The 24,847-nt window shown below is 36.4% G+C and overlaps 2 protein-coding genes across 13 annotated transcripts in view; both read right to left on the reverse strand.

Annotated features, from left to right (window-relative positions):
* The window catches only part of LOC139145576 (RIMS-binding protein 2-like), a 62,949-nt gene extending 43,286 nt beyond the window's left edge, over window positions 1–19,663 (reverse strand). For all 12 annotated transcript variants that reach the window (XM_070716820.1, XM_070716817.1, XM_070716822.1 and 9 more), the window contains exons 1-3: window positions 19,645–19,663; window positions 5,279–5,400; window positions 1,698–1,802 (exon numbers count right to left, since the gene is read on the reverse strand). In XM_070716820.1, the coding sequence (XP_070572921.1) occupies window positions 1,698–1,799 (102 nt within the window). In that variant the 5' untranslated portion in view covers window positions 1,800–1,802; window positions 5,279–5,400; window positions 19,645–19,663. The remainder of the gene's footprint in view (window positions 1–1,697; window positions 1,803–5,278; window positions 5,401–19,644) is intronic.
* Window positions 19,645–24,847, reverse strand: part of LOC139145578 (janus kinase and microtubule-interacting protein 3-like) — a 95,152-nt gene continuing 89,949 nt past the window's right edge. The window contains exon 7 of the mRNA XM_070716824.1: window positions 19,645–19,734. The gene's annotated coding sequence lies outside the window, so the exon portion shown is untranslated. The remainder of the gene's footprint in view (window positions 19,735–24,847) is intronic.

Genomic DNA, 24,847 nt, shown 5'->3' on the forward strand with positions numbered 1-24,847 from the left:
AGCTTTGTGTAGCAACTGGACTCCCTAGGATAATGGTTATTCGAAAGATGGTCCAGTCTTGCCCATTTAAGTTGCACAATACTTGACTTGGCAGTGGTAATGTTGACTGTAAAAGCTATGCAAGGAAGGCGGTACCGGGTGTAAGTCAGAAAATCAGAATCAATCCATACCCCCCATGTATTTATTTTGGTTTGTCCATCTGTGTGTGGGCTTCTACATAATACAGTTTCTTTTGATGCAAAAGTATGTTTTATCATGAACCCTATGTTGACAAGTTTACTATTCATACTTTAACTCCTTTTGCGAATTTGTTTCAATTTTCATTCATATCGGTTGACACTAAACTGAATTGACACTTTTTAATAAAGGCTTTAACATTTAGTGTAACATTCAGATTTTGAAATATTGGAAATACTGGTGACTATGTTTGATCACATCAATCACAATCCCAGCTACTCTCATAAAACTGCTCTATACGTGGGGGGTCAGGGGTCACAAAAGGTCAAGGATCAGGCATAAAATGCTGATTATATAAAGCCACTAATGAATCCAGTGTATGTGATGCAAATATTTTTACAAAATCCCCATTTTCCTTAGTAGATATCAATCTCCCGACACTGCCCGGGGAAAAAATAGGTGGTACAAAAAATTTGTCACAGACAGATTACATCTTACTCAAAAGTCAAAGAGGTAGGAGAGTGTGTTCTCACTGGGTCTTTGAAATTTGTTTCTGAATGATCATGATTGTATGTAAAAAATCTACACAGATGGGTACATTGTACGTTCTAGATGTCCAAGGACCCCCTAACACCGTGTACAGTGGTTCAAAAATTTTGTAATTTCTGAGAAAATTGTACTCTCAGTGAGAATCTAGCGTAGAGCATGATATCTCCAAAACGAATCCCTTTTTTAGTCTGACAAGCATTCTTCATTGAGGGTAAATTGGTCCTTCACGTGGCAGAATTAATTACACTGGCAAAAACACTGTGCCATTTTGGAGGAAACATTTCTTTTCACAATCTGGGATATAATTACTTTAAATGAAGAATTAAGTACCCACTGTATAGAGGATTGTCCTTCAAAATTAAAAAATGTTAATGCAATGGATGGGCGTCCTAATGATATGAGACTAAAGCCTTCACTTTTTTCAATGGTCTGTCCTTGTTCGAGCTTGGGAGTGAATTGTCGTGCAATCAAACACACGATCGATTGCATTTAGCGAAATCCAATTTGTGAGTTGTTAACGACAGTGCCTAGCCTTACATGTAATTCGAAGAAAGATAAAGCAAAGCCAATTTGCAGGTGACGACCTCAATATCGCTAGTTGTAATAGATTTGCTGGGAGTGACATCCTCCCTGCCTGACATCCCTTTGAACTTTGACCCTTCACGGTTCCGTTGTCATTCCAACGACACTCCGGCGGAATCTCAAACAACTTTACCCGAGATCCACAGATACTGTTGACGATGGTTTCATTTTCATTGTAATGCCCCCTACCCTCCAAAATGGAAACTTTAGATACTATCCCAGCGATAGAGCTTCCCGGAGGGCGGAAAGTGAGAACACCCAGAAAGGAATGATTGTGGCTTTGCAAGACTTATCAGTAACCAAGCCTGGAGAGATACACCGGCACATCAATATTCAACTGACATACAACCACAGAGTCTTGTCCATAATTAGTAGGTGTGTGCCTATACCTGTTTTAGCTGTCTGACATCTTCTTGTTTAGCTTGCAGACTGCGTAAGGCTTCTTGGTATTCAGCCTCAAGTTGTTTCCGCTTGTCAGCCGCTTCTTGCATATGCTGTCAGGAAGTCGGTTCAAAGAGAGATGACAAAAAGTCAATAAGAAAGACATGGTGGTACTTCAGCCCTCTGTTTTGTGATTTTACTATCTTTTTTTCAACCTGATTTGATTAAAGAGACAAGAGCCAAACGCCTAGAGTGTTTAAGATGAACACATTGAGTTTCAGCTGTTAAAAACATTAATCTTCTTCAAGTGATGCTGATGACACACACATCTTACACTAGTAGTTTACACTTGTTGCTATTGTATCTAGAGATTTTGCTGTAAACTGAAGAAGATCTTTTGTGAGTGTGACAGCTTTTCAGCGAGTAAATAACCAGCCTTGTGTTGGAGTGTGAGATACTCTGTCATGGAAAATATGGCACATACAATGAAGCTCAGTTTTCTTGTTCTCAATATGATACAAGAACATGATATTTTCATGTAATTTTTGCGTTTCTCCTATTATTTTATTTGTAAAATTACTCTTTCCTGTCACATTTAATTTAATTTGACAGCTTTTAACAGGTATGAATGTTGTCTTTCAAAAGTTAGCTGGAAAGACTAGTTTAATACTGGAAGAAGAAAAAAATTCAACTCTGGTGATGACAATTATTTATAGTTCTTTTAACCATTCATGTTGCATATGCAACAGACAACTTTTGATTTCAAGAAAGTTGTCTATCAATTCTTAATTTAATGATATCAATACATCATGTATAAAGTGGGTCTGTTGATAAATTGTGACATGAGAGAAACTGTCTATATGGCGAATCAAAAGGTTTGCAATTCTCAGGTCATGTGGTTTTGAAACTTTCAAGGGGTGATTTGCGATTGGATCATGAGAGATGACAAATGTGATCCTACCCAATCAGGAGCTGTGTGTTCTGATTGGCAAAGAGCGTCTTAAAACTCATGAGAAATACTCTACCTAAGTCCCTGAGGTTCAATTGGGCACAGCAATACCAAGCCTTTGTCAATAGTGAATTCTGCCGATATGAGACTTCCCCACAATTTTTTTTTTGTTCAAAGCTTGTGCAGATTAACATTTGATGATAAAATTCACCACTTCATAAAACCAGTTGTGCAATATTGGTTTTCTACTAACCACACAGCATATTGAAAGCAACGAACAAATGGCATTGATTACTGCTCCTACATTATAAATTTGCGACAAGTTTCAAGATTATCGGCATGTAATCAGAACAAGTACAAAGCCTTGCATTTGAAGCCTTGAGGATTACGTCGTCCACAGAGCCTTGCAACATCTGCTGAGAGTGACTTGTATCTTTCTGCTTGATTTCTTGCTTTTATCTCTAAACACATCACGGGCCGACTCAATCAAACAAGAATTAATTCCGCATCAACGCATGAAATGCTGCGACAAAAATCGCAATATCAGTTTTACTCTTATATAGTATCTGCATGACTAGTTGTGTGTAGTTCAGCTCTTCATATTGGAATTTTTTTTTCCAAAATCTCCTAGAAATACTTTAATTCCATGCATGCAGTGATGTGGCACCTGAAAATGTTGTTTTTTGTACATTACAAGGGATGTTAGCATCCTTGTCTAACAAAATCTCCTTCTTATAAATCAGCAAGGCTTGTCAACTCTATAACTATTCACTCGCCATGTATCGGCATAGTTAACCATCACTAGAAAGTTATCAGGTACCTCCATCAGAATGGCCACTGAATAGTTTCATATTTTTCTTTGCCTGGGCGAATTTCCTCACTGAAGCATTACTACTTGTCCCCTGTTCTGAATATTATGAATGGTAAGTATGTGAATACACCTAGTAGTGAGAGGAAAGCTGTTATGATGAATTCAGTCTAATTGAAAACTGATCAAAAAATGAAAAAGTGGACAAAACTGATCAAAGATATACTGTAGTTTCTGAGAGTCAAACTGAACATATTGATGTACAATCATGTAGTTGACAAGGCATGTTAGTTCACGGTGAAAAATGTACATTGTGGACCAGCTGAGTGGTCTGAAATGGGTTCCAATCAACTGACTATGAAGATACATAAATCACATTTAGGCCTGCTGTATATAACACATTCACATTGAAAGTGCCTTACAGATAAGTTTTTTACAAGGTAGTCTGCCAAATTTTGCTGTTCTCTACTGTGCTACAACTTGAAATTCAAAACATACCATACAGGGTATCTGGCCTCTTTCCAATGGAAATTGACATGTAATTTTCCTCATAGAATTTATATTACTCCCATGGATTAGATAAATACCATTTTGAATTTCAAAATGCATACAGTAAAGTTTTAAGATGATTTAAAACAACTTACAAGAATTTAAGAGGTGACTCCCATTTAAAGGAGAGAGTGAACGGTTTCCAGTGGCCAAGAATCAGGAGATACTCCAGATTTTTGATTTTCAGGAACATGATCTTAAATAGGCATGCCTATACAGTGTCATAATTTCATACATATTTCAGATCTGGGACTTCAGTAAATGGACTTTGCATCTACAGTTTTGGTATTTTTGTATATTTCAACAAATATCCGATGTCATATTTGATGTTTGGAAAATGGCAGATGGAGAAATCATCATCTGGGAACTGGTACCTGCAAGCGCTATGAACTCTGACCTTTTCAGGGTAAAGTACAGGTAGAAACTAACCAATCAGTCGTGTTGAGTGGAACTACCTGAATGTGTATGTAGAGTTAAGATGCGTGATTTTGGAACACGAGGTGATATATATTGAGTCATTAGGGCAGAGCAATGTACAAGGGCACTGAGAAATGAACATTCTACTCTTTTTTGTACTAAGTATCAGAGAGCATTGATGGAGTTGGTGAAGGAAGGAGATCGGGGAGGGGCTGTCGCCATTTCACCTTGCTGTAAACGGTCACGCTGATTGGATCCACATAATTACCAAACATCAAGGTTTACTCTAAAGACTAGTGATCATTAGGTATGATGAATATTTCAGTTAAACAAGCTGAAAGAGAGAGATGTGAAAGTGACAACCAATCATGTGATTGTTGAAATGTGCATGAATATAAATTCTATGTTTGCTTGAAGGCTGTGCTCTGCAGTGTGTCAAATAATTCTTCCTGTCAGTGTGTGAGATAATTTCATTTTTACAAAATGGAATCATGTTACCTTCGTCAATACCTTAAATTATGTGAAAAAGATTGCAACAATAAATGATATGAATAAAAACATTTAAGGAAATATTTTTTTCAAAATGAGTGACACTGAGCTGATTTCTCACCTTCGTAACAATGGCTCTGACGCAACTTTTTCTATTACCTGTACATGACCTTTTTTGTGTTTTATATTGACTTGTATGAAGAGCAGCAGAACCAAACACCATTGTTATTCTAAGTCTGAGGCTTACTAGTATGTCATGACTGAAGGATTAACTGCAGAAAAAACCTCTGGCAAAGAATATACTCATGGAATTTTTTTTTGACATCATGATTGGATCATGAATTTCTAGGTCAGGACTTTTTCCTTGCAAGACATACCTTGACTGCTTCCTCCAGTTTGTCAACGTTTATCTGCAGTTGATCACGTTCCTGGGATAAAGTCTGTGTGGACGTCTCCACTCAGTCACCTGTCCCTGTAAATGCTGACATTCTTCTTTAAGCTGCAAGAGCACGCACACGCGCGCGAGAGTCAGAGAGTCAGAAATCAAGCGGGATCAGAAACAAAATAGATAAATGCAAAGCTCCCCGGGTGAAAGTTACTGGCTTGTGAAGAGACACAGTTATAAGTACACGTCATTGCTCATGACAAGACTGGTAAAGTACATGCATTTCTTATAAGCTCCTTAGGTAGCATAATTTATGACTGCCTTGATGTGTCCCTCCTGTGATGAAACCCCATCACAATCTCAGTCACACCGGAATCTGTGCTTTCATCTCTTCTTCAATCAGGCTGACTGTTTCTAAAGAGTATAGACACATTTTTGATGATATCATAAGTCATCATTTGTGATCATATTAATTGCAAGGACTGGCTTCTTTATGACCAGCATCAATCAAAAAATAAAATGTCTTCAAGATTACAAACAGCAACACAATGATCAAAACTATTTCTTTGATCACTGTCATCATCATCATCATCATCATCATCATATTCATCATATTCATCATCATCACCATCATCATCATCATTATCATCATCATCAATGCCACGGTCTCCTCCTCCTCCTTCTCCTCATCATCATCATCATCCTTATGATCATGATTATCATTATCATGAACATAATCATTGCCATCAACTCTATCATAATCATAACCATGCATGATCATCATCAACAATACCATCATCATTTCCACAATCTCCATCTCTATCACGCCATCATCACCATCACCATCATCATCACCATCACCATCATCATCATCATCACCATCATTGAATACTGGTACAGCTCTGGGCCTTGGCATTATGCACTTCCCAAGCAAAATACAACAATCAGACCACGAAAGCAAGCCTCTGGGATTGATGAAGTTTGTTTGAGACAATTTGAAACTTGCAATCCTAGCGTGTTTGCCCTCAATATCTGTGTGACCCTAGACTGTTATCCTCAAAGGAAACCACATCATCATGCTCTGCTATTGAATTTGCAAAAACCAATCTGGGAGCTGAATGGACGTGATCTCACCGGTGGTGAAGAATAGATCAGTTGGCGAATGTATCTTTGAAATGAATACAACTCCTAGGGGTGCCTACTAATAAGCATTCCACTCATCTTTGCTGCTATATTTTGCACAAAATGGTGGTAATCGGATCAAATCCAGTGATAATCACACTCCAAGAATTAATACATGGAAATTCAATCTTAGCAACTCTGCAGGGAAAAAGCCAACAAACTGCAGACACTGATTTTTTTTCCCAATACAATATTCCAGGGTTTAGTAAAAAAATTCGGGGAAAACCCTCTGAGCATGGCATTGCCTCTAGGTGATGTATTATGGCTTCCACAGGATAATTGCAAGTAAACAGGAAAAAAGCTGCTCACTGCATTTTTGTGAGATAGAGGTCTGTATCTACAGACATCAAAGAAGTATACACTATACCAAGGGCAGCAGAATGTATGTAAAGCCCCAGCACCAAAAACATTGATATTTTTCTCTATAAATTATTTAATATAATTTACTGGGCCTTTAAATTCTGCAAGTTGAGAATATATCATAAGAAATGACATCTGAGAATTGTTTACGAGTGATCTGTAAATTGAAAATATAAGTGAAAACAAAATTTGCCAAGATATTTGAAACATTTTTGACATATTTGTTGAGCATCCCGACGTACTGTTTAATCCCTTGTGAGTGCCAAAGTTAATTTTTATCACCTTTATAAACTATAACACAGACAATTTTTTTCAGATTTAGGCAATTTTGTTTAGATTTTCCCAAAATATTTGATCAAAAACTGTAACCAATGAAAAGTTATGTCCATCTGGTCCAAAACGATAATTAAAATATTAGAGAAAATGTCATAAAAATTGGTAAAATGTTGCACTTAAGTTTTGGTGGGAAAATTATAGCGCTAAGAGGGTTAAATTCAGTCTTCTCTTTAACATGGTATCATGAGCAAAAATCTTCTCTTGCTAACAAAATAAATTCTTGGTATACTTGCAATTACTTACCAAATTAAGCATCAGAAAATGATTTTGCCAAAAATTGGCGTTTGTTGTAAACAAAGATATCACTTTCAGCAAAACCAATACCAAATCTAAAGAGAATTACCTTGTAGAGATATTTTGGAAATGAAACGATTACAATAAAACCGTACAAACGGCTTCATAACTCACGAGACATTTCTTGCTACTTGGTTAATTAACTAAATTCATACAAAGGTTTCATTACTCATCGCAAACGCTTCTATTTATTAATTATGCTGTTAATTGATATGTGTTAATTATTTAATTGGGAGCAACTGGTTTGATGTTAGCATGTCTACCAGGCAACAAGACATGATATTGATTTAAATACACTACAAAGACTGCTCTACTTGGTAACGTAATAAATTTTGCAGGTGATGAAAAAAACATAATCTTTCATATAGACTGCACAGTTATCAAGTTAAGATCTCCACTTTATTAGGTTATCAAGTTGTTGAACAACGTGGCAATAAAACCGTGAAGTGATATTGAGGCAAATGTAGCATAAAGATATTACAAAATGGTAGATAAAAACAACATTACAGAAGGACTTGCTCGGTCATACGGACAGCTTTGCACATACTATACTGACAGAACACTATGCCCAAATTCCAATTTTAATATGTTCTTATTCAATGTCGACAGCTTTCTAAAGCCAAGAAAAATTCACCACACTATGCTGTTTAAATCCACTAACATAATAATCCACAAAGCGTCCACCATATTATTACTTTTGTGCCAAATAAACTAATAAATGGTTGCTATGGCGACAAGAATAGGCAAGCTGCAACAACTGAAATTGACGCAGTTCAGTAAGGGCTCAGGTTCCTGTATTGGATAAGCTCTATGCTTTTCATTTTCATTTTTGACTTCAATATGGGACATATGCCTGCCAATGCGTCACTTAGCTTTGTATCAAAAACCTACTTAACGTAAAAACAGTCCTTTAATTTATTGCACAGGACTGTGTTTTTCTTTTTTTATCCTGACAAACCTTCCATTAAGCCGGCACCAATCCATCCATTTGTCAGCTGGGTTTCTAAATATCTGTACGGATATGGTGACGTTTTAAACTGCACTGGTCCACTTAATGGTATACAAGTAACACTGACACATCAAAGACGCAAACACCACTTGCCAAATGGTATGTTCCCATCCTGTTGAGTACAGGAGTGGCTGCAGATACACAGTTGTAATGGGTGATACTGCAGACACTATAGTGTGTTTTTACAACGTCTCATCATACAGGTACCTAGTGTTCACCAAACTGAGACTGTATAACCTCTGAAAATCTTCGGATGTTAACTTTGAAAGTGGAAAACTGAAAGGGCAGTTTCCATGACAAGTTGTCATTCCGCGTAATGTGTTAAAATTTCTGAAGATGCATTCTGTCTTCTCAGCAACAATATTTATCTTGTCACAGGACTGTGCAAGTTAGTGGGTGTACCATCAATAACACTTAAATATCCAGGGGTCAAGGAAACTGGATTGTGCATCTGTACATTAAGCTTTCCATACTAAATACTCATTTTTTTGAAAGTATTCAGAGATGTTACATAAAAATGGAAGTTTTTATGAAAACCATGTGTAGTTCCACTAGTGAATTACCATCTGGCTGAAAGTACCATTGAAAATATCACTGTCATTGTCCCCTTAACAACAGATGATGAGAAGAAGCAAACCAATGGCTGTATTGTCTTCAAAACAGAGAGGGAGAAACTTATGATGGCAATGGCTATCTCAACCAGATTATGTTGAGTGGCTATCAATACAGCCAAAGCAAGCATACAAGCACCTGTAGATGTTGTACAGTGTAAAATCACTGAGAAGAGCTTTTAAAAGGCACATGGCTGTAGTATCAACTTTCAGACATAAAAAGATGATAGGTCGACTACTTGCCAAGCCAGCATTACAACTGCTATCTTTGAACCAGCCTTTATACCTACCAAACTCATCCAACCCATCTACACAAAGTCAGTGTTACGCACTAACTGCTGTCTCTGAACCAGCCTATATACTTACAAAACTCATCCAACCCATCTACACAAAGTCAGTGTTACACACTAACTGATGTCTCTGAACCAGCCTATATACTTACCAAACTCATCCAACCCATCTACACAAAGTCAGTGTTACACACTAACTGCTGTCTCTGAACCAGCCTATATACTTACCAAACTCATCCAACCCATCTACACAAAGTCAGTGTTACGCACTAACTGATGTCTCTGAACCAGCCTATATACTTACAAAACTCATCCAACCCATCTACACAAAGTCAGTGTTACACACTAACTGCTGTCTCTGAACCAGCCTATATACTTACCAAACTCATCCAACCCATCTACACAAAGTCAGTGTTACACACTAACTGATGTCTCTGAACCAGCCTATATACTTACAAAACTCATCCAACCCATCTACACAAAGTCAGTGTTACACACTAACTGATGTCTCTGAACCAGCCTATATACTTACCAAACTCATCCAACCCATCTACACAAAGTCTGCAAATATCACAGAGAGCAGAAGTGTCCTCAAGTGGCATCTCCTGGTCCAGACACACGTTTTCAACATTTCTCACCGGGGGGAAAAGCACACATACAAAAACACTGTGTACCTTGTTAATCTCTTCAGGATATTTTTAGTCCCATTAAAATGGAGCATGTGTGGAGTAGAGTAGCTGTAGACAAATATTGCACGGAGACTGGAGACTCAGTGCTGTCTGTGTCTGTGTCTGATACACTGGTAATTGCTTCATCAACTGACGTATCGTCATTCTTGTTGATATTATATCGAGCATGATATCAGAACTGATACTTGCGTTGTCCATAGTGCAAAACATTCACTGTACAAAAGTTTTAACTCATTCCTGCTCCAGTAAAAATACCCCATCCTGAAATTGCTTTTTCCTTGTTACAAATTGTCTAGTTTGGGATGAATTTCAAAATATTTTAGGCCAGAACAGCAGGATACCCTTGCGACACATACAAATTGGAACTGGCATTGAAAAATAAAAGAAAGAGGGTAGAACACAGGTTATGTATGGACAGTGTTCTCTTTCATGTACAAAGAAATGAAACGCAAAGAAAAAATCCTTCATAAAGATATAGCAGGTATATCATGTCAAGTGCACGTGAAATACATAGTCAAATCGCTGCTGAAGAGAACAGGGTTTTGTTCAGTTTAAGTCTATGAAATGCGACAGATGTTTCAAAGTTGTTTATGGCATCTAACTCTATTTTATATCACTCTGTGCAAAGCTAAGAAATGCACTGGCATATGCAGACAGAGGGGTGTGTAAATCTGCTAGAACACCTGCTCACGATGACAATATTATGCTAAGATAATACCACAGGACGTTATATTATATTACAGCTAAAATTTTAGACATATCACATGCAAGCTATACCTGAAGCAATGCAAAATTTGTATTAAACATTTTTCTGCATAGGTTGAACTATCCCTGACTCTCTTTATACATACTGCACTGAGAGCAGGTGAGAAATTCTGAGTTTCCAAGTTTTAACCCTGGCTTCCCATTTCCACCTATGGAAGGACAACCACTGAGCCATAGGTGACAATAAGGCCATACCAATATTTGGTCGTGAAAGGGGTTCTTGCTACGATGTTACTCATAGGGGCAGAGTTTTGTTTCATGAGAAAATACCGGTAGGACAACGATAGAAAATTTAGAGTAGAGTGGAGACAATTACAATGACAGCAACATATTAACGCGGAAAATTACATTGTATCACATAACATTCCATATTTTACCTTTGAAACAGTCCTAAACAGATTGAGTTATCATGCCAATATGTGTTTGTCCAAACTAATACATTGTTTATATATTCTCTCTTCCCATCCTGTCCACATCTCTGTATCATTTCTGACATTCTGTTACATTTCAGTGAAGTGTAAAACTACAGCTATCATTTCACATCTTGTGAAAATCTCTGTCACTGGAGAAAAAAGTGATACTGTCTGCTGAAAATCAGGACAGATGAACAGCTGGTTTCATTTGCTTTCTCCTAAGATCAGATTATAGCCTCTGCTGTCTCTGCTTTTTTAACCACTGATATTCACCAGACACGATGTCTCCGTAGGGAAGGCCACTAATTTTGTGGGATGTATCATGATTACTCTGAGAGACATAATGATGAAGGAGTACTGGGGAGTATCTCACTGGGGGGAGTATCTCACTGGGGGGGAGCCTTATGAAATCTGGATACTGAGAGTACGTGGAGATTCTTTTGCATTTATGCTTTCAGTTTGTACAACGTCATCTTCACCATTACTCTGGTATAACAAATCTTTATCTTTTGAATTGAAGAATAATGGTATGCCAGAACACACCATTCCTCATCCAAGACGGTTTTCCAGGAAAACATAATGAACTAGATCAATCATGCGGGTCATTCCATTTTCTCAGCACACTAAGGAGTATTCCCACATCCCTTTGATAAATTTCCATGCAGTCTATGTGCCTATGCATCCATTAACCATTGATTATTGTGAAGTATGGTGTTGCAGCCACTGCATACCAACACATTTTATTACAATCTCAGATAAATAAGTATACATGGATGTTATAAACACTGTTGGCCATGGACTGTTAAGTCGCCTGGAGTATGGATTCCAATTTCCTCTTTAATCCTACAACTCTCACCAGATAAGCTGTTCCCTTGAGCAAAATATACACTAGGCACACACTGTGACGACAGTTCCGGAGGACAGATTAAACTTGTTGTTCCTAACAGAAAATTTTGGTCAGTTACATAAGCCAGTAACCACGATTTCATGTGCACTCGAAGATGATGGAATTCAATCTGATTTCCAAATAAGGACATGACAGGTTTTGTTAGTGAGAGAGTAATGTGCAAAGACAACGGAAGACAACGGAACCAAATTCAAACAAAAATATTTACTATCCTCAAAATCACATTTTTCACCACGTGCAGCTATGGATATTTCAGTTTAAAGAGGAATATATCTGATGAGAGTACACAAAAAAAAAATTGTTTCAGCCGATTTAAAGGTATACAGTCACCTGTAATCTAAATATGGCCATATATGGTTAAAGGGGCGTTCCTTGGTATTCAAAATGTCCATGTGAGGGCGTGGTTTTAAAAAGCGGCCACCCGCTTAAAACTGTGAGTGGTTAGATTTTGTCTTTCTATGGTAACTGTGGCAAAATTGGAACAGGTGACAGTATACCTTTAAAATTCAACGGAAAACTAAGATTTGCAAGGTGTGAATTAGAAAGGTACACCAACAGAACAATAGCTGTACTACCACGCCAAGAAGTGCGCCCCTTTAAATGACTGCTGTATGACCTGGTCCAAACAGAATGTGAGTGTGGCTATTTTAACACGAAAGTTTTACAGTTAGTTGTACATGTGTTTACTTGTGAAATTACATTTATCAGCTAAAGTGCAAAATTGCATGCTAGACAACAGGACTTTACTGTTACACAGTTTTTCCCTGTGCATCATGCCTACACACTGTAGTCAGTTTATTTTATACATTTGTCCATTAAAGATAGGTATACCTCAGTAATATGAAAATATGGAGGGACGCCGTGCTGGAAATTTTTATTGACGTAAATTCATTATGACACTGTGTGAGAATACAGGCGTAGGTAGATGACCTTATAAATAAACATATCACTTGTCCATGTGAAACATGTCAATATTAGAAGAAAAGGACTCGGCCAGACTAGTGGTAAATAAAATAGCTCACAGCGTTTTCTAAAGATATGGACGCAGTTCTGACTAAATCTCTGAGATGTGCTGCTACAGACATGTTCAATAGCAGAAACATTTAGTGTAAAAGTAGTTATCAGTGTTAAATATGTGCATCTTGGGAGGCAGTGATTGTAAGATCTGTATTAGTCAGTGGTGCAGTACGGTGTCTTTTGCACAGCTGTGCGTGAACAGTTTTTTAAGATATGTGAAACTCCATGTGATATGAGTTCAGAGTGCTGAAGTCTCCCTGAGGCTAATCATCGCAGCAATGCATTTTTTCACAGTCTCTATGCAAACCAAAATGAACAAGCTTTTCCATGGCTTACCACAAACTGAATTCATAAAAACCAACAAAACATCTTTATCACAGACCTAACATTATTAAGCCAGCAATGCAGGCAAACAGATACAGAGTTCCAAATACCATGATACTACTGCTTAATAATCGAAACACATTCACTCCTATTTAACAGCAGTGACTAATACATCACTTTTCCGATAATGCACAAAAAATAAAATAAATCAATTCCTGGCGGCGTAATCCTTGACTTTTGACATCACAGAAAATTGGACTTGTCATCTACTCTAAAAAATCAATTAGTCGACATTTTATTTTCCATTTTTCATCAAAGTAGTTCAAACAATCCCATTTGATACCAGTATGCATCACTAAAAATGCAAACACATTGCAAAAAAAAGAACAACGACACAGGAATTTTAAGTAATCTTCAATAATTTTCCATAATTTTCAATTTGAGATTTGACATGTATACTTTTAAAGAAACCAATACAAGTCCATGTTTTTTCTGCGCAATGCACAGATCTCGATCACCAAATTATTCTGGTTTGTTGTGAGGAAAATTTCAAAACCTGACCCGACGGGTTGCAGTATCGTGCGATGACTGTACAGAAATGAAACTGGCTTGACGGCTACTCATTAAAGATAGCCCGCTTTCCCTACTCAAGAATTCTTCTGGGTGGGTGATTTAGTAAAGATACTGCTGATGGACTCTACCTCTTTTGCTTGTCATATACTGTACAGATGTATGATAATGGGTGAATCTTTTGAAGAAAATCACACGTTGCTATGGAAACATTAACGTATGGATCACTGTCCTCTTCATCATTTTCTCGTTAAGTGGAATAGTGCATTATGTAAATGCATTGGTGAAAATGTACACGATACAAAAATGGCTTGAGATTTTCTTCTGCATGCATGGTGGCAGAGTTACTTTTTTGACAAAAATGATTCGTTTTTTGTCATATAAAACCAAATGACTTCCCGATATAATCTTGATGTAAGCTTTACAACTAGAGAAAATGAGACATCTTTGAGGGCTTGGATTTTTAAGCCACACCTTTGCTTCGATGAGCTGACAATAATCTACTTTTATTTGAAGAATCTAACTGATTATAATGAAAACATCACAAAGTAGGTGCAAGGATGTTACAGGGGATTGAACACCCCATGACATCTCTACAATACAACAGTCTCTGGGTCGAAGTCTACAAGACCCTGGCTTGGTATCATATGCATGATGAGAACTTTAATTTCATTGCAGGATAGACATAGTCATAAGACAAACATAAAGGCATAATGAAATTTATCAAACTAAATCAGAACCCTGTATTGGATTCTATTACACTCAATAAAGTGATCATGGAAGGTTTGCCTGTGTCAGCTGAGACAAATAAAGTGCATCTAAATATCCACTGATGAAGTGAGAATATTTGACTTCACTTAATGGTAATCTGAAGTTAAGTATCCGAAATTGCGCGCAATTCACAAGTACTTTGATCAAACAGCTCAGACTGACATGCCCTAGGTTGTAAAGAATTTCCGAGGTTATTGGAAACTGCCTTGGACGAGTGGCCGACAGTTGTGATTTGTTTGGACGCCAGAGCAGAAATGAAAGTCGACTGAAGTATCTCATCATTGTTGATGCATGGTTCCTGCCTATTAAAAGCACCCACACTCTGTCCAGATCTATCACTATGAACAGTTCAATAATGGCCGCTCAGACGGCTGTGCCGACAACAAGTCATCTGAATGCTGCTTGCAAGACTTTGATGCGGTCTACAGTACGCTAAAATACAACTCAAGGTTTGTTCTTTCAGACATACTCAAAAAAATGGCTGAAACTCATCATTAATTTACCAATACGGATGGGTCTGACCCTGGGGGTTTGACACTACCACAGCAAATCACTTCCAGTGGACACCACCTGCTAACATGAACAGAAAATAAAACCTTTCCCACAGGAACAATCGTTCACTCTTTCTAACTTGTTCCTTCATCCAAGCCATCAACTATGAAAGGAAGGCCATCATTTTGGGTTTCAGCTGTGCACAGATAGGCGACTTTAAAAGTCAGTTACTTGGATAATGAATATGATTGAAAACAAGCGACCTAGCGGCCGATATAGCTCCGCTGTGTTTATGTAGAGAATAACTATTTTTGACACATGTTGATGAAGAAGGTGGAAATCTTTGATAGCTCAATGCAGTGGCCAGAAAAAAGTGGCTAAAATAAGCTGCAAAAATACACAATTGAAGATTTCATCATACTTTGAATGTATCACATAGGATCATCCCTAAGAACATGTCAAACAAAGCTATCTGATGAGTACTTTTTGAGAATAAATTTTTTGACCAAAAGTGGCAACAATTGCCCCCAAAAATAAAAATTGCAGATTTCATCATAATTTCAAAAGATCAAATTTAGTTCATCTATAGAAACCTGTATACCAAATTTCAAAGCTGTTAGACAAGTACTTTTTGAGAAACGCATTTTTTTACCAAAAATAGGAAAAATTGCCCCAAAAATTCAAAATTGCAGATTTCATCAGAAATTCAATATATATTACTTAGCTCATCTGTAGAAACCTGTATACCAAATTTCAAAGCTATCAGACCAGTACCTTTTGAGAAAAACATTTTTTGACCAAAAATGGTAAAAATTGCCCCAAAATTACAAAATTGTAGATTTCATCATAATTTCAATAAATATCAATAAGTTAATCTGCAGGAACCTGTATACCAAATTTCAAAGCTATCAGATGAGGAGTTTTGGAAATACACATTTTTTGACCAAAAATGGCAAAAATTGCCCCAAAAAATCAAAATTACAGATTTCATCAGAAATTCAATACATATTACTTAGTTCATCGATAGAAACCTGTATACCAAATTTCAAAACTATCAGACCAGTACTTTTTGAAAAATACATTTTTTGACCAAAAATGGCAAAAATTGCCTTAAAAATGCAAATTTGCATATTTCTGCACAATTTGAACAAATCTGAAATAGATCATCCCTAGGAACCTATGTACCAAATATCAAAGCTATCTGACTGGTAGTTTTGAAAGAGAAGATTTTCAAAGATTTTTTTACCAAAAATGACAAAAATTGCCTTAAAAATACAAATATGCAAATTTCACCACAATTTGAACAAATCTGACTGAAGTTACCCTAAGCAAACTGCATATCAAATTTCAAAGCAATCGGACAAGCGATTTCAGAGAAGAAGATTTTTTTACCAAAAACACCAAAAAATGCCCCAAAAATACAAATATGCAAATTTCACCACGATTTGAACAAACTAAAGTGAGGTCACCTCAAGTGAAGTGCATATAAAATTTCAAAGCAATTGGACTTGCGGTTTCAGAGAAGAAGGCAATTGTTGACGGACGACGAAGACGACGACGGACGACGGAAAATCAACCTATTTGATAAGCCCCGCGTCGCTGACAGCGGAGCTAAAACAACAGAACAATTTTTAAGTAAAAGGTCTTTTTTGATATTTTTTTGGTGTGAGTAAAATTCATTTCTTAACGTCAAAGCCTCTTGACTGTCCATTGTGAGTAAAAACAACTACATCTGGTATATCAATGTTTTGAGATCTCATGGTTTGGTATGAATTATTTCTTCATTAGAAGTCATTTAACTTCCACAAAATGACTCTAATCATAATTCTAACTACTAGTCCACTCATCATTCCTTGAAAGCAGGATTAAATTATCTGAAAAAATTTGAAGACAAAATTTACTGCAAATACGCCTGAAACATCCGAGACCTACACAACTCCTAAGGCAATACGTAACTTATTATTTAGGCCATGAACGTTTACTTTAAAAGTTTATTAAATTTTAACACTTCAGTTCCAGCAAATGGTACTTATAGATTTCAACATTAATCTTCATTTGTTAATTTCTTTTTCAAATCTATGTATGCCGCCTTGGAAAAAGCTTTTACAGTCTGTTGACAAATATTTTGTAAAATTTTGAGCATCATTATCTATGGTACATTACCAGGTTTACACTGGATGTGTCTGTCATTAATTTGCTATGAGGCAAGTAAACCATCGAACTGGATGAATTGAAATACTGCACAGTGAAACATTGTGGATGGGGCATGTATACCACAGACTGTGCAAAAATGTTATACAGCTTGCTCTTCAACAAGAATCATTACCTGGGACTGACTCACGTTGTTAAAGAGCATTAATCAAATGACCATGGAATGGTTAACTCAATACACACATACTTGTAGAATACTACTGAACAAATTAATGACCAACAAAAAAAGCAAGCAAATAGGGGATGTAATTGGACAGTAATTTCCCAGGGTAGGATCAGACTTCTATCAAATTAACAAAATTCAATTTCTAATATGAAGCGATGAGCTCGTTATGAAAGGTTTGGCATCACCATCAATCTGCAACTGGGTTTTGAATAATAATGTCTGCTAGGCAAAGCTTGATTCCTTGACCAAGAGAATGCAATGAAATGCACTCAGCAACTGAGAATTTTCATCGAAACCAGAGATGTAACGTTGAAGATCATTGTGTAATTTTAGCTCTGTGGGCAGGTCTGGCTATGTACAGTATACAGACCTGCAGAAAGACCTAGTGTAATTTACACATGTGACTGAGAAGGATTCTGCTTACAATAGTCTGACAAGTTAAATCTTTCATAATTGAGTATGGATGTGTAAATCCTGCTTGTGGTTATATTTGAAGTGGCATGGCATGTGAGAAGCATATAAATCGCACTTTTTGCATAAGCCCTTCTCTAGAACAGATAATTTCTAAATTAGTCTTGTGATGTGTACAAGACAAGTTAATACTATTGCCTATTGCTTTGTTATTTGACATTTGTGTGTGTTTCCCATGATAAACTACGGACATCACTTGTTATTCATCCTGCGTTGAACAGCATCGGAGTGCTGCTGTACTGTGATTCATTCACGGAGAGTTGACGGTTATGACGTGAGATTGCATCTGGATGTAGCTCTCCTACAGTGACTGAATGACCTTTTACAATCTCACCGATGGAGATTTGTGTAATATCTGTGATGTTCAATGCCGCTCTAGATGGGGGCTGTTGACTTTTTGTCAAATTATGGTAGTTTTTGAGTTTTGCCGGTTAATTTCTGATGTCCGCCACTGGCAAAAATTCTCACATGGAAAGTTTAACAGCTTAAATGAGGATGAAAATGAAAGATTGATGTTGCAACGTGAAAGACTCATGCTGACCTGTGTAGATTTGTAAAAATACATTTCAAAAATCTTGAATTAAAATACATTCAAGAATCTCGTGGACACATTTTTTGTACCCACAGTATTTAGGGAGGAACATTTTAATCCAAGGATTGAGTAAGTCCATGAACTACGGTAACTTGTTCTAAGTTTCATGATATTTTAAAAGGTAGTTCAAGTTCACTCTGTTTGTGTTTACATCACAACAGGCTAGTCTTTCTGCATCTGAAATAAATGGGCGCTACTAACTGTAATTTTACGCACAAATAGCAAGTTACTCTGATTTAGATAAAAGATAAATCTTAGCAATCGATGAATTAGAATGATATTTATAGCAACATATTCTGAAAGGGACTGACATGTGTTGATTTGAGCTTTAGAAAATCAAAATTTCACTATGACTTCACGTTTAAAGTGACCCTTGTCAGCTATTATAGGTAGTTGCTGACACATTGCTGATGCCACGGATGTCCTTTATACCTACATTGTCCTTCTCATACAGACTGACTTCAAGGTTCATCAAGCTTTTGCATCGCATTTGAACAATCTCAGAGCACAGTCATTCAGCTTTTCTCAGACTCTGATGTATAATATACCTTCCATTTAATATTCATCACGGAAATTCCATCTCAAATGAACACTGTACACAAAATGTTACCATACATATTCAAGGGATGAATTGCAATGAAACTTGAACACAGAGAGCAAACAAAGACAGAAACTCATCAAATACACATTTCCATTCAGCTCACTCAAGCGTTTACACAACCTGTGTTTCAATGCATTTCAGAGGCACACTCATTTGGCGGCAAACACTCATGCGCCGCATACAATACTCAATCACGCAGTGGGCACAGGGTGTGAATACAAATTCCTGTGGAACACGTTCATCAAACAAACTCCAGGGACCGCTGGTAGTATGAAACATCCTCCTACCTTATCTAGTTTTGTGATTTCTTGATGCAGTTCTATGTTTTTCTTGGTTAGAGTTGTGTTCTGCTGTATCACATTTTGCAGCTCACTAGCCTGCAAGAGAAAAACAAAAAACAAAACATACAACTATCATTATGGACTCAATTTCTTTGTAGACATTTCAGAGCCATTACTTGACACATTGACAAATGAATGTGTCAGTCAGTCAAATCATGATAAACAATATCAACTTGAATAAATTCAGTTTATGCTCAATAATCTTTTATAAGAGGTAAAACCTAATTTGGCCCTGGAGAAAAGAGGAAGTTTGGCGACAGTTTTAAATGGCTTAATAAATCACGAAGAAAGCAAAGAAAGTCAGAATAAGCATTTCAAAAATGAACCTTGATTTCACAAATGTGCTATTATCGAAGCAGAAGAATCTAATAATTTTTTTAATTCAAAATTCTTCAAAAATCTTTTGGTACAGCTCTACTGTGTTCTACAAAGAGGTTGTCCTATCGTTACTTACACAGGGAACTGGGGGTTGATAGAGTGATGGCAAAACTGGTCTGCAATCTTAAATGTTTTACATTGAAAAGTAGAACACACTAAAAGGTAAGATGGCAATTGCAGGACTGATGTACATGCTGTTGTCATGTCTTTAAGATCAACATGAGAGATCATTGTAACGAAACACTTCATAGGCTTTCACGTAAGCGCAAGATTAAATGCACCAGTGCATTATCTTGACAATATGGCTACTATGCTCATTTGTTATAAGACCACTTTTTCCGTTAATGGCTGACTTAACATATAGAAAGCCAACTTGGTGAAATAATACCACATTATTGTCAAATATGATATTAATGCTTTGAGAGCTGTAATTGATCCCGGCAAAATTTTAGTGCAACATTTTACAAATACTCGTGAAGTTTTCTGTAATTTTTTGATAGTTTTGATAACAACTTTGTCCGGCTACAGCTTTTGATCATAATTTCAGAAAGAATCAGGAAAAAGCTGTCTGGAACTGAAAAAACTGTATGTGTTATATTTTATAAAGGTGACAATAATTGACTTTGGCATTCAAGGGGTTACAAAGTCAGAACATACGCTTTACACTTTATACAAAGGATGCATCTTGAAAGGCACCACAGATGCAATTACATTGCTCTGTAGTATAGCAACACTTGGTTGGAAATTCAGTAAATTCTTGATTTTCTGATTCTACTTTTCAGCAGTGAACTTGAATATTCACTACAAAATGAGATTTTCAAGGTTTTCGTGGGACATCTGAGGTATTAGTATGAAAAAAATGTGTTTAAATTACAAATACTTTGCTGCATGAATTTGTAGACACAGATATGAAAACTATGATATTTCGATCATAAAGGGAGTCCTGATCAGAGGAAATTTTTTGTTGAAACAACCTCCAAAGCAAATATAGTAGACACTACATTCATCACAGTGTGTGAAAAAGTGTAGAGATGGAATAAGATTTTAAAATGCAATAAAAATCAAAAAAGTCATGACAAACCAAAAGTCAGGACAGTGACTCCAGTCAGTGTCTAACCCTGGAAAGCAAAGTTTTGCTGCAAGTGTCAGAAGGTACTACAACTGCCCAAGGCTGAAGTTAAAAATCAAATTAAGATACGAGATGGTACTAAACTGTCAAGTGAACATGTCCCTTTAACATTTTCTTTTGAGCCTTGAGTACTGAAGACTGTTTTCTCTTGGCAGAGGAATTGACATTACCGTTTATTGCTCTTCCACAAACAAAACAAAATCACTTTGTGATAGAGCCAAAAATTTAAAATGTGATTTACCAAGACATGGATACAGTAAGCTTTTGCTTAAAAGAATCTTTGAAAAGTGATGGCTGATTGTACATCATATCTTTTGAGTTTCACCTATTGAAGAAATTATTACTTAAAACACCCACCCAAGGTGACATCCAGCGTGAGCATATAAATCAGTGTACTTTGAACAAAACTTAAAAATTAGACAGAACACATAAAAAAAGATTTGTGAAATAGCTATCTCTGCTGTTAGTCTAACCCTGAAGGGTATATAATCGCTAATTTTTCATCATATTATTCTCTCAATATCCGGCCTTGATGGCAGGTAATGATGAACACACTGAGTACCTGGCACATCACTAACACTTCATTTGATGGCTGAGATGAGTAACCTGACATTTATGCTGACCCTTTTCTCTCTTACAGGCTACATTTTACTGCATTAAGTATCTCTTTGAAATGTCTCTGTAATTTATGAGTGATACTTTGGTCTACTGCCATGGATTCACTGTCCCCTGAGCAATCATGATTTTTATGTGGATGAAAATCATATCTCAAAAGACAGCAGCAACCTTTCAAGTGGCTGGAGATGTGAATTCCCTCCTAAAAGACTTTAAATTTTATGCTAATTTGTCTGTAATTAAATATACAGATGTCCCATTTTGAAGAAAGTACCGGTACATTCGTGTGAGGAAGGTACATTTCTCATGAAACATTCTGTAAATTGTGGAATGCTATAACATTCAATGGTATAAAATTCAAATTCATAGCAACATTAATTCTATAATGATGAGCCCTTGTTGAAGGAATTATTGCTTCATAGTAAACTTGGCAAGTTTCAGTTCAATCATATCCATCCATACTTAGGAACACCTGATACATAATTAAGAAACAGTCTAAGAAAGGTTCGTATTCTAGCAACAAATACTGGTACTAGTCAATTACTGCAACACTGGTTTCATTTGACAGTATCTTAAGAAAGCAGTTTTGGAAACGTTTTTCGGGGTGCAGCAATTCACTTGTGTGTTCATGTATCTTGCTTTCTATCCTCTGTGATGATATTGTATGCTCAAATGCTAAAAATGAGGTGACAGAACATGCATAGTAAGCATGTACTGTGTACATACGCGTACCATGGTCAAAATAACGTCAAAGGATTCAGTACAACTACCGAGTGACTGTGCTTCTTCTTTTATTATATTGTGAGTACAGTTGTTGGAAACAAAATTCAGATTTTTCAGTTAGATGATGTAATATACACCTGTATTTTCTGAACTAACCATTTCATATCATTATTTTAACAAGCGACCTAGCGGCGGATATAGCTCCGCTGTGTTTATGTAGAGAATAACTATTTTTGACACATGTTGATGAAGAAGGTGGAAATCTTTGATAGCTCAATGCAGTGGCCAGAAAAAAGTGGCTAAAATAGCTGCAAAAATACACAATTGAAGATTTCATCATACTTTGAATATATCACATCGGATCATCCCTAAGAACATGTCAACCAAAGCTATCTGATGAGTAGTTTTTTGAGAATAAATTTTTCTGACCAAAAATGGCAACAATTGTCCCCCCTAAAAAATGCAGATTTCATCATAATTTCAAAGATCAAATTTAGTTCATCTATAGAAACCTGTATACCAAATTTCAAAGCTGTTAGACCAGTACTTTTTGAGAAATATATGTTTTGACCAAAATGGCTAAAATTGCCAAAAAAATTCAAAATTGCAGATTTCATCATAATTTCAATAAATATCATTTAGTTCATCTATAGAAACCTGTATGCCAAATTTCAAAGCTATCAGATGAGTACTTTTTGAGAAACACATTTTTTGACCAAAAATGGCTAAAGTTGCCCCCAAAATACAAAATTACAGATTTCATCAGAAATTCAATATATATTACTTAGCTCATCTGTAGAAACCTGTATACCAAATTTCAAAGCTTTCAGACCAATACTTTTTGAGAAACACATTTTTTGACCAAAAATGGCAAAAATTGCCCAAAATTACAAAATTGCAGATTTCATCATAATTTCAATAAATATCATTAAGGTAATCTGTAGGAACCTGTATACAAAATTGCAAAGCTATCAGATGAGTAGTTTTGGAAATACACATTTTTTGACCAAAAATGGCAAAAATTGCCCCAAAATACAAAATTACAGATTTCATCAGAAATTCAATATATATTACTTACTTCATCTATAGAAACCTGTATACCAAATTTCAAAACTATCAGATCAGTGCTTTTTAAGAAATACATTTTTTGACCAAAAATGGCAAAAATTGCCTTAAAAATGCAAATTTGCATATTTCTGCACAATTTGAACAAATCTGAAATAGATCATCCCCAGGGACATATGTACCAAATATCAAAGCTATCTGACTGGTAGTTTTGAAGAAGAAGATTTTTAAAGATTTTTTTACCAAAAATGACAAAAATTGCCTTAAAAATACAAATATGCAAATTTCACCACGATTTGAACAAATCTGACTGAAGTCACCCTAAGTAAACTGCATATCAAATTTCAAAGCAATCGGACAAGCGGTTTCAGAGAAGAAGATTTTTTTACCAAAAACGCCAAAAAATGCCCCAAAAATACAAATATGCAAATTTCACCACGATTTGAACAAACTGAAGTGAGGTTACCCCAAGTGAAGTGCATATAAAATTTCAAAGCAATTGGACTTGCAGTTTCAGAGGAGAAGGCAATTGTTGACGGACGACGACGGACGACGACGACGACGGACGAAGACGGAAAATCAACCTATTTGATAAGCTCCGCGTCGCTGACAGCGGAGCTAAATTTCAATATTGACACAAAAAATGAATAAAATATTTGGTCGTTGCTTGTGTCATTGTGCATTTGAACTCCCCACTGTAGCAGTTCCTGATTGACAAGTAATGGTGGCCTCCTCCAGTTTACGCCTAATCTGTTTTATAACTCCTGGTATCACAGTGAATTTATAGTCAGTCCTTGATTCATTTATATTTTTACTTTATCTGGCAGTACTGGTAGTTAGAACATGTCTCACATTTCAGCAAACATAAATTGTTGTCTGCTGTTTAACTGCACATTTAGGACTGATTACAACACTGTGTAGAATAGCATTTAGTGGACAGTGGCCTGTCATCATCCACTGGTATGGAAACATATTCCTGATCCAAATGTGAAGCCATTAATAGTGTCTAGCATGTCGAGGCTAACTTCAACAGTCTGGAGAAATCACTCATTTGGAAGGCCATGGAATATCTTTCATCGGCATACCTGGACTTCTCCAATAGAAAACGTACTATGGATTGAAGTCTTTATAGTAGAGCACATAATTCATCAAGTTAAAATGACGACGTAATTAGCAATATCCATAAAACTCTGGAATGGACTTTATGTTAAAAATGAAATAAGGGGAAAACACACCTGA

Source organism: Ptychodera flava, chromosome 12, assembly GCF_041260155.1.
Source record: "Ptychodera flava strain L36383 chromosome 12, AS_Pfla_20210202, whole genome shotgun sequence".
NCBI lineage: Eukaryota > Metazoa > Hemichordata > Enteropneusta > Ptychoderidae > Ptychodera > Ptychodera flava.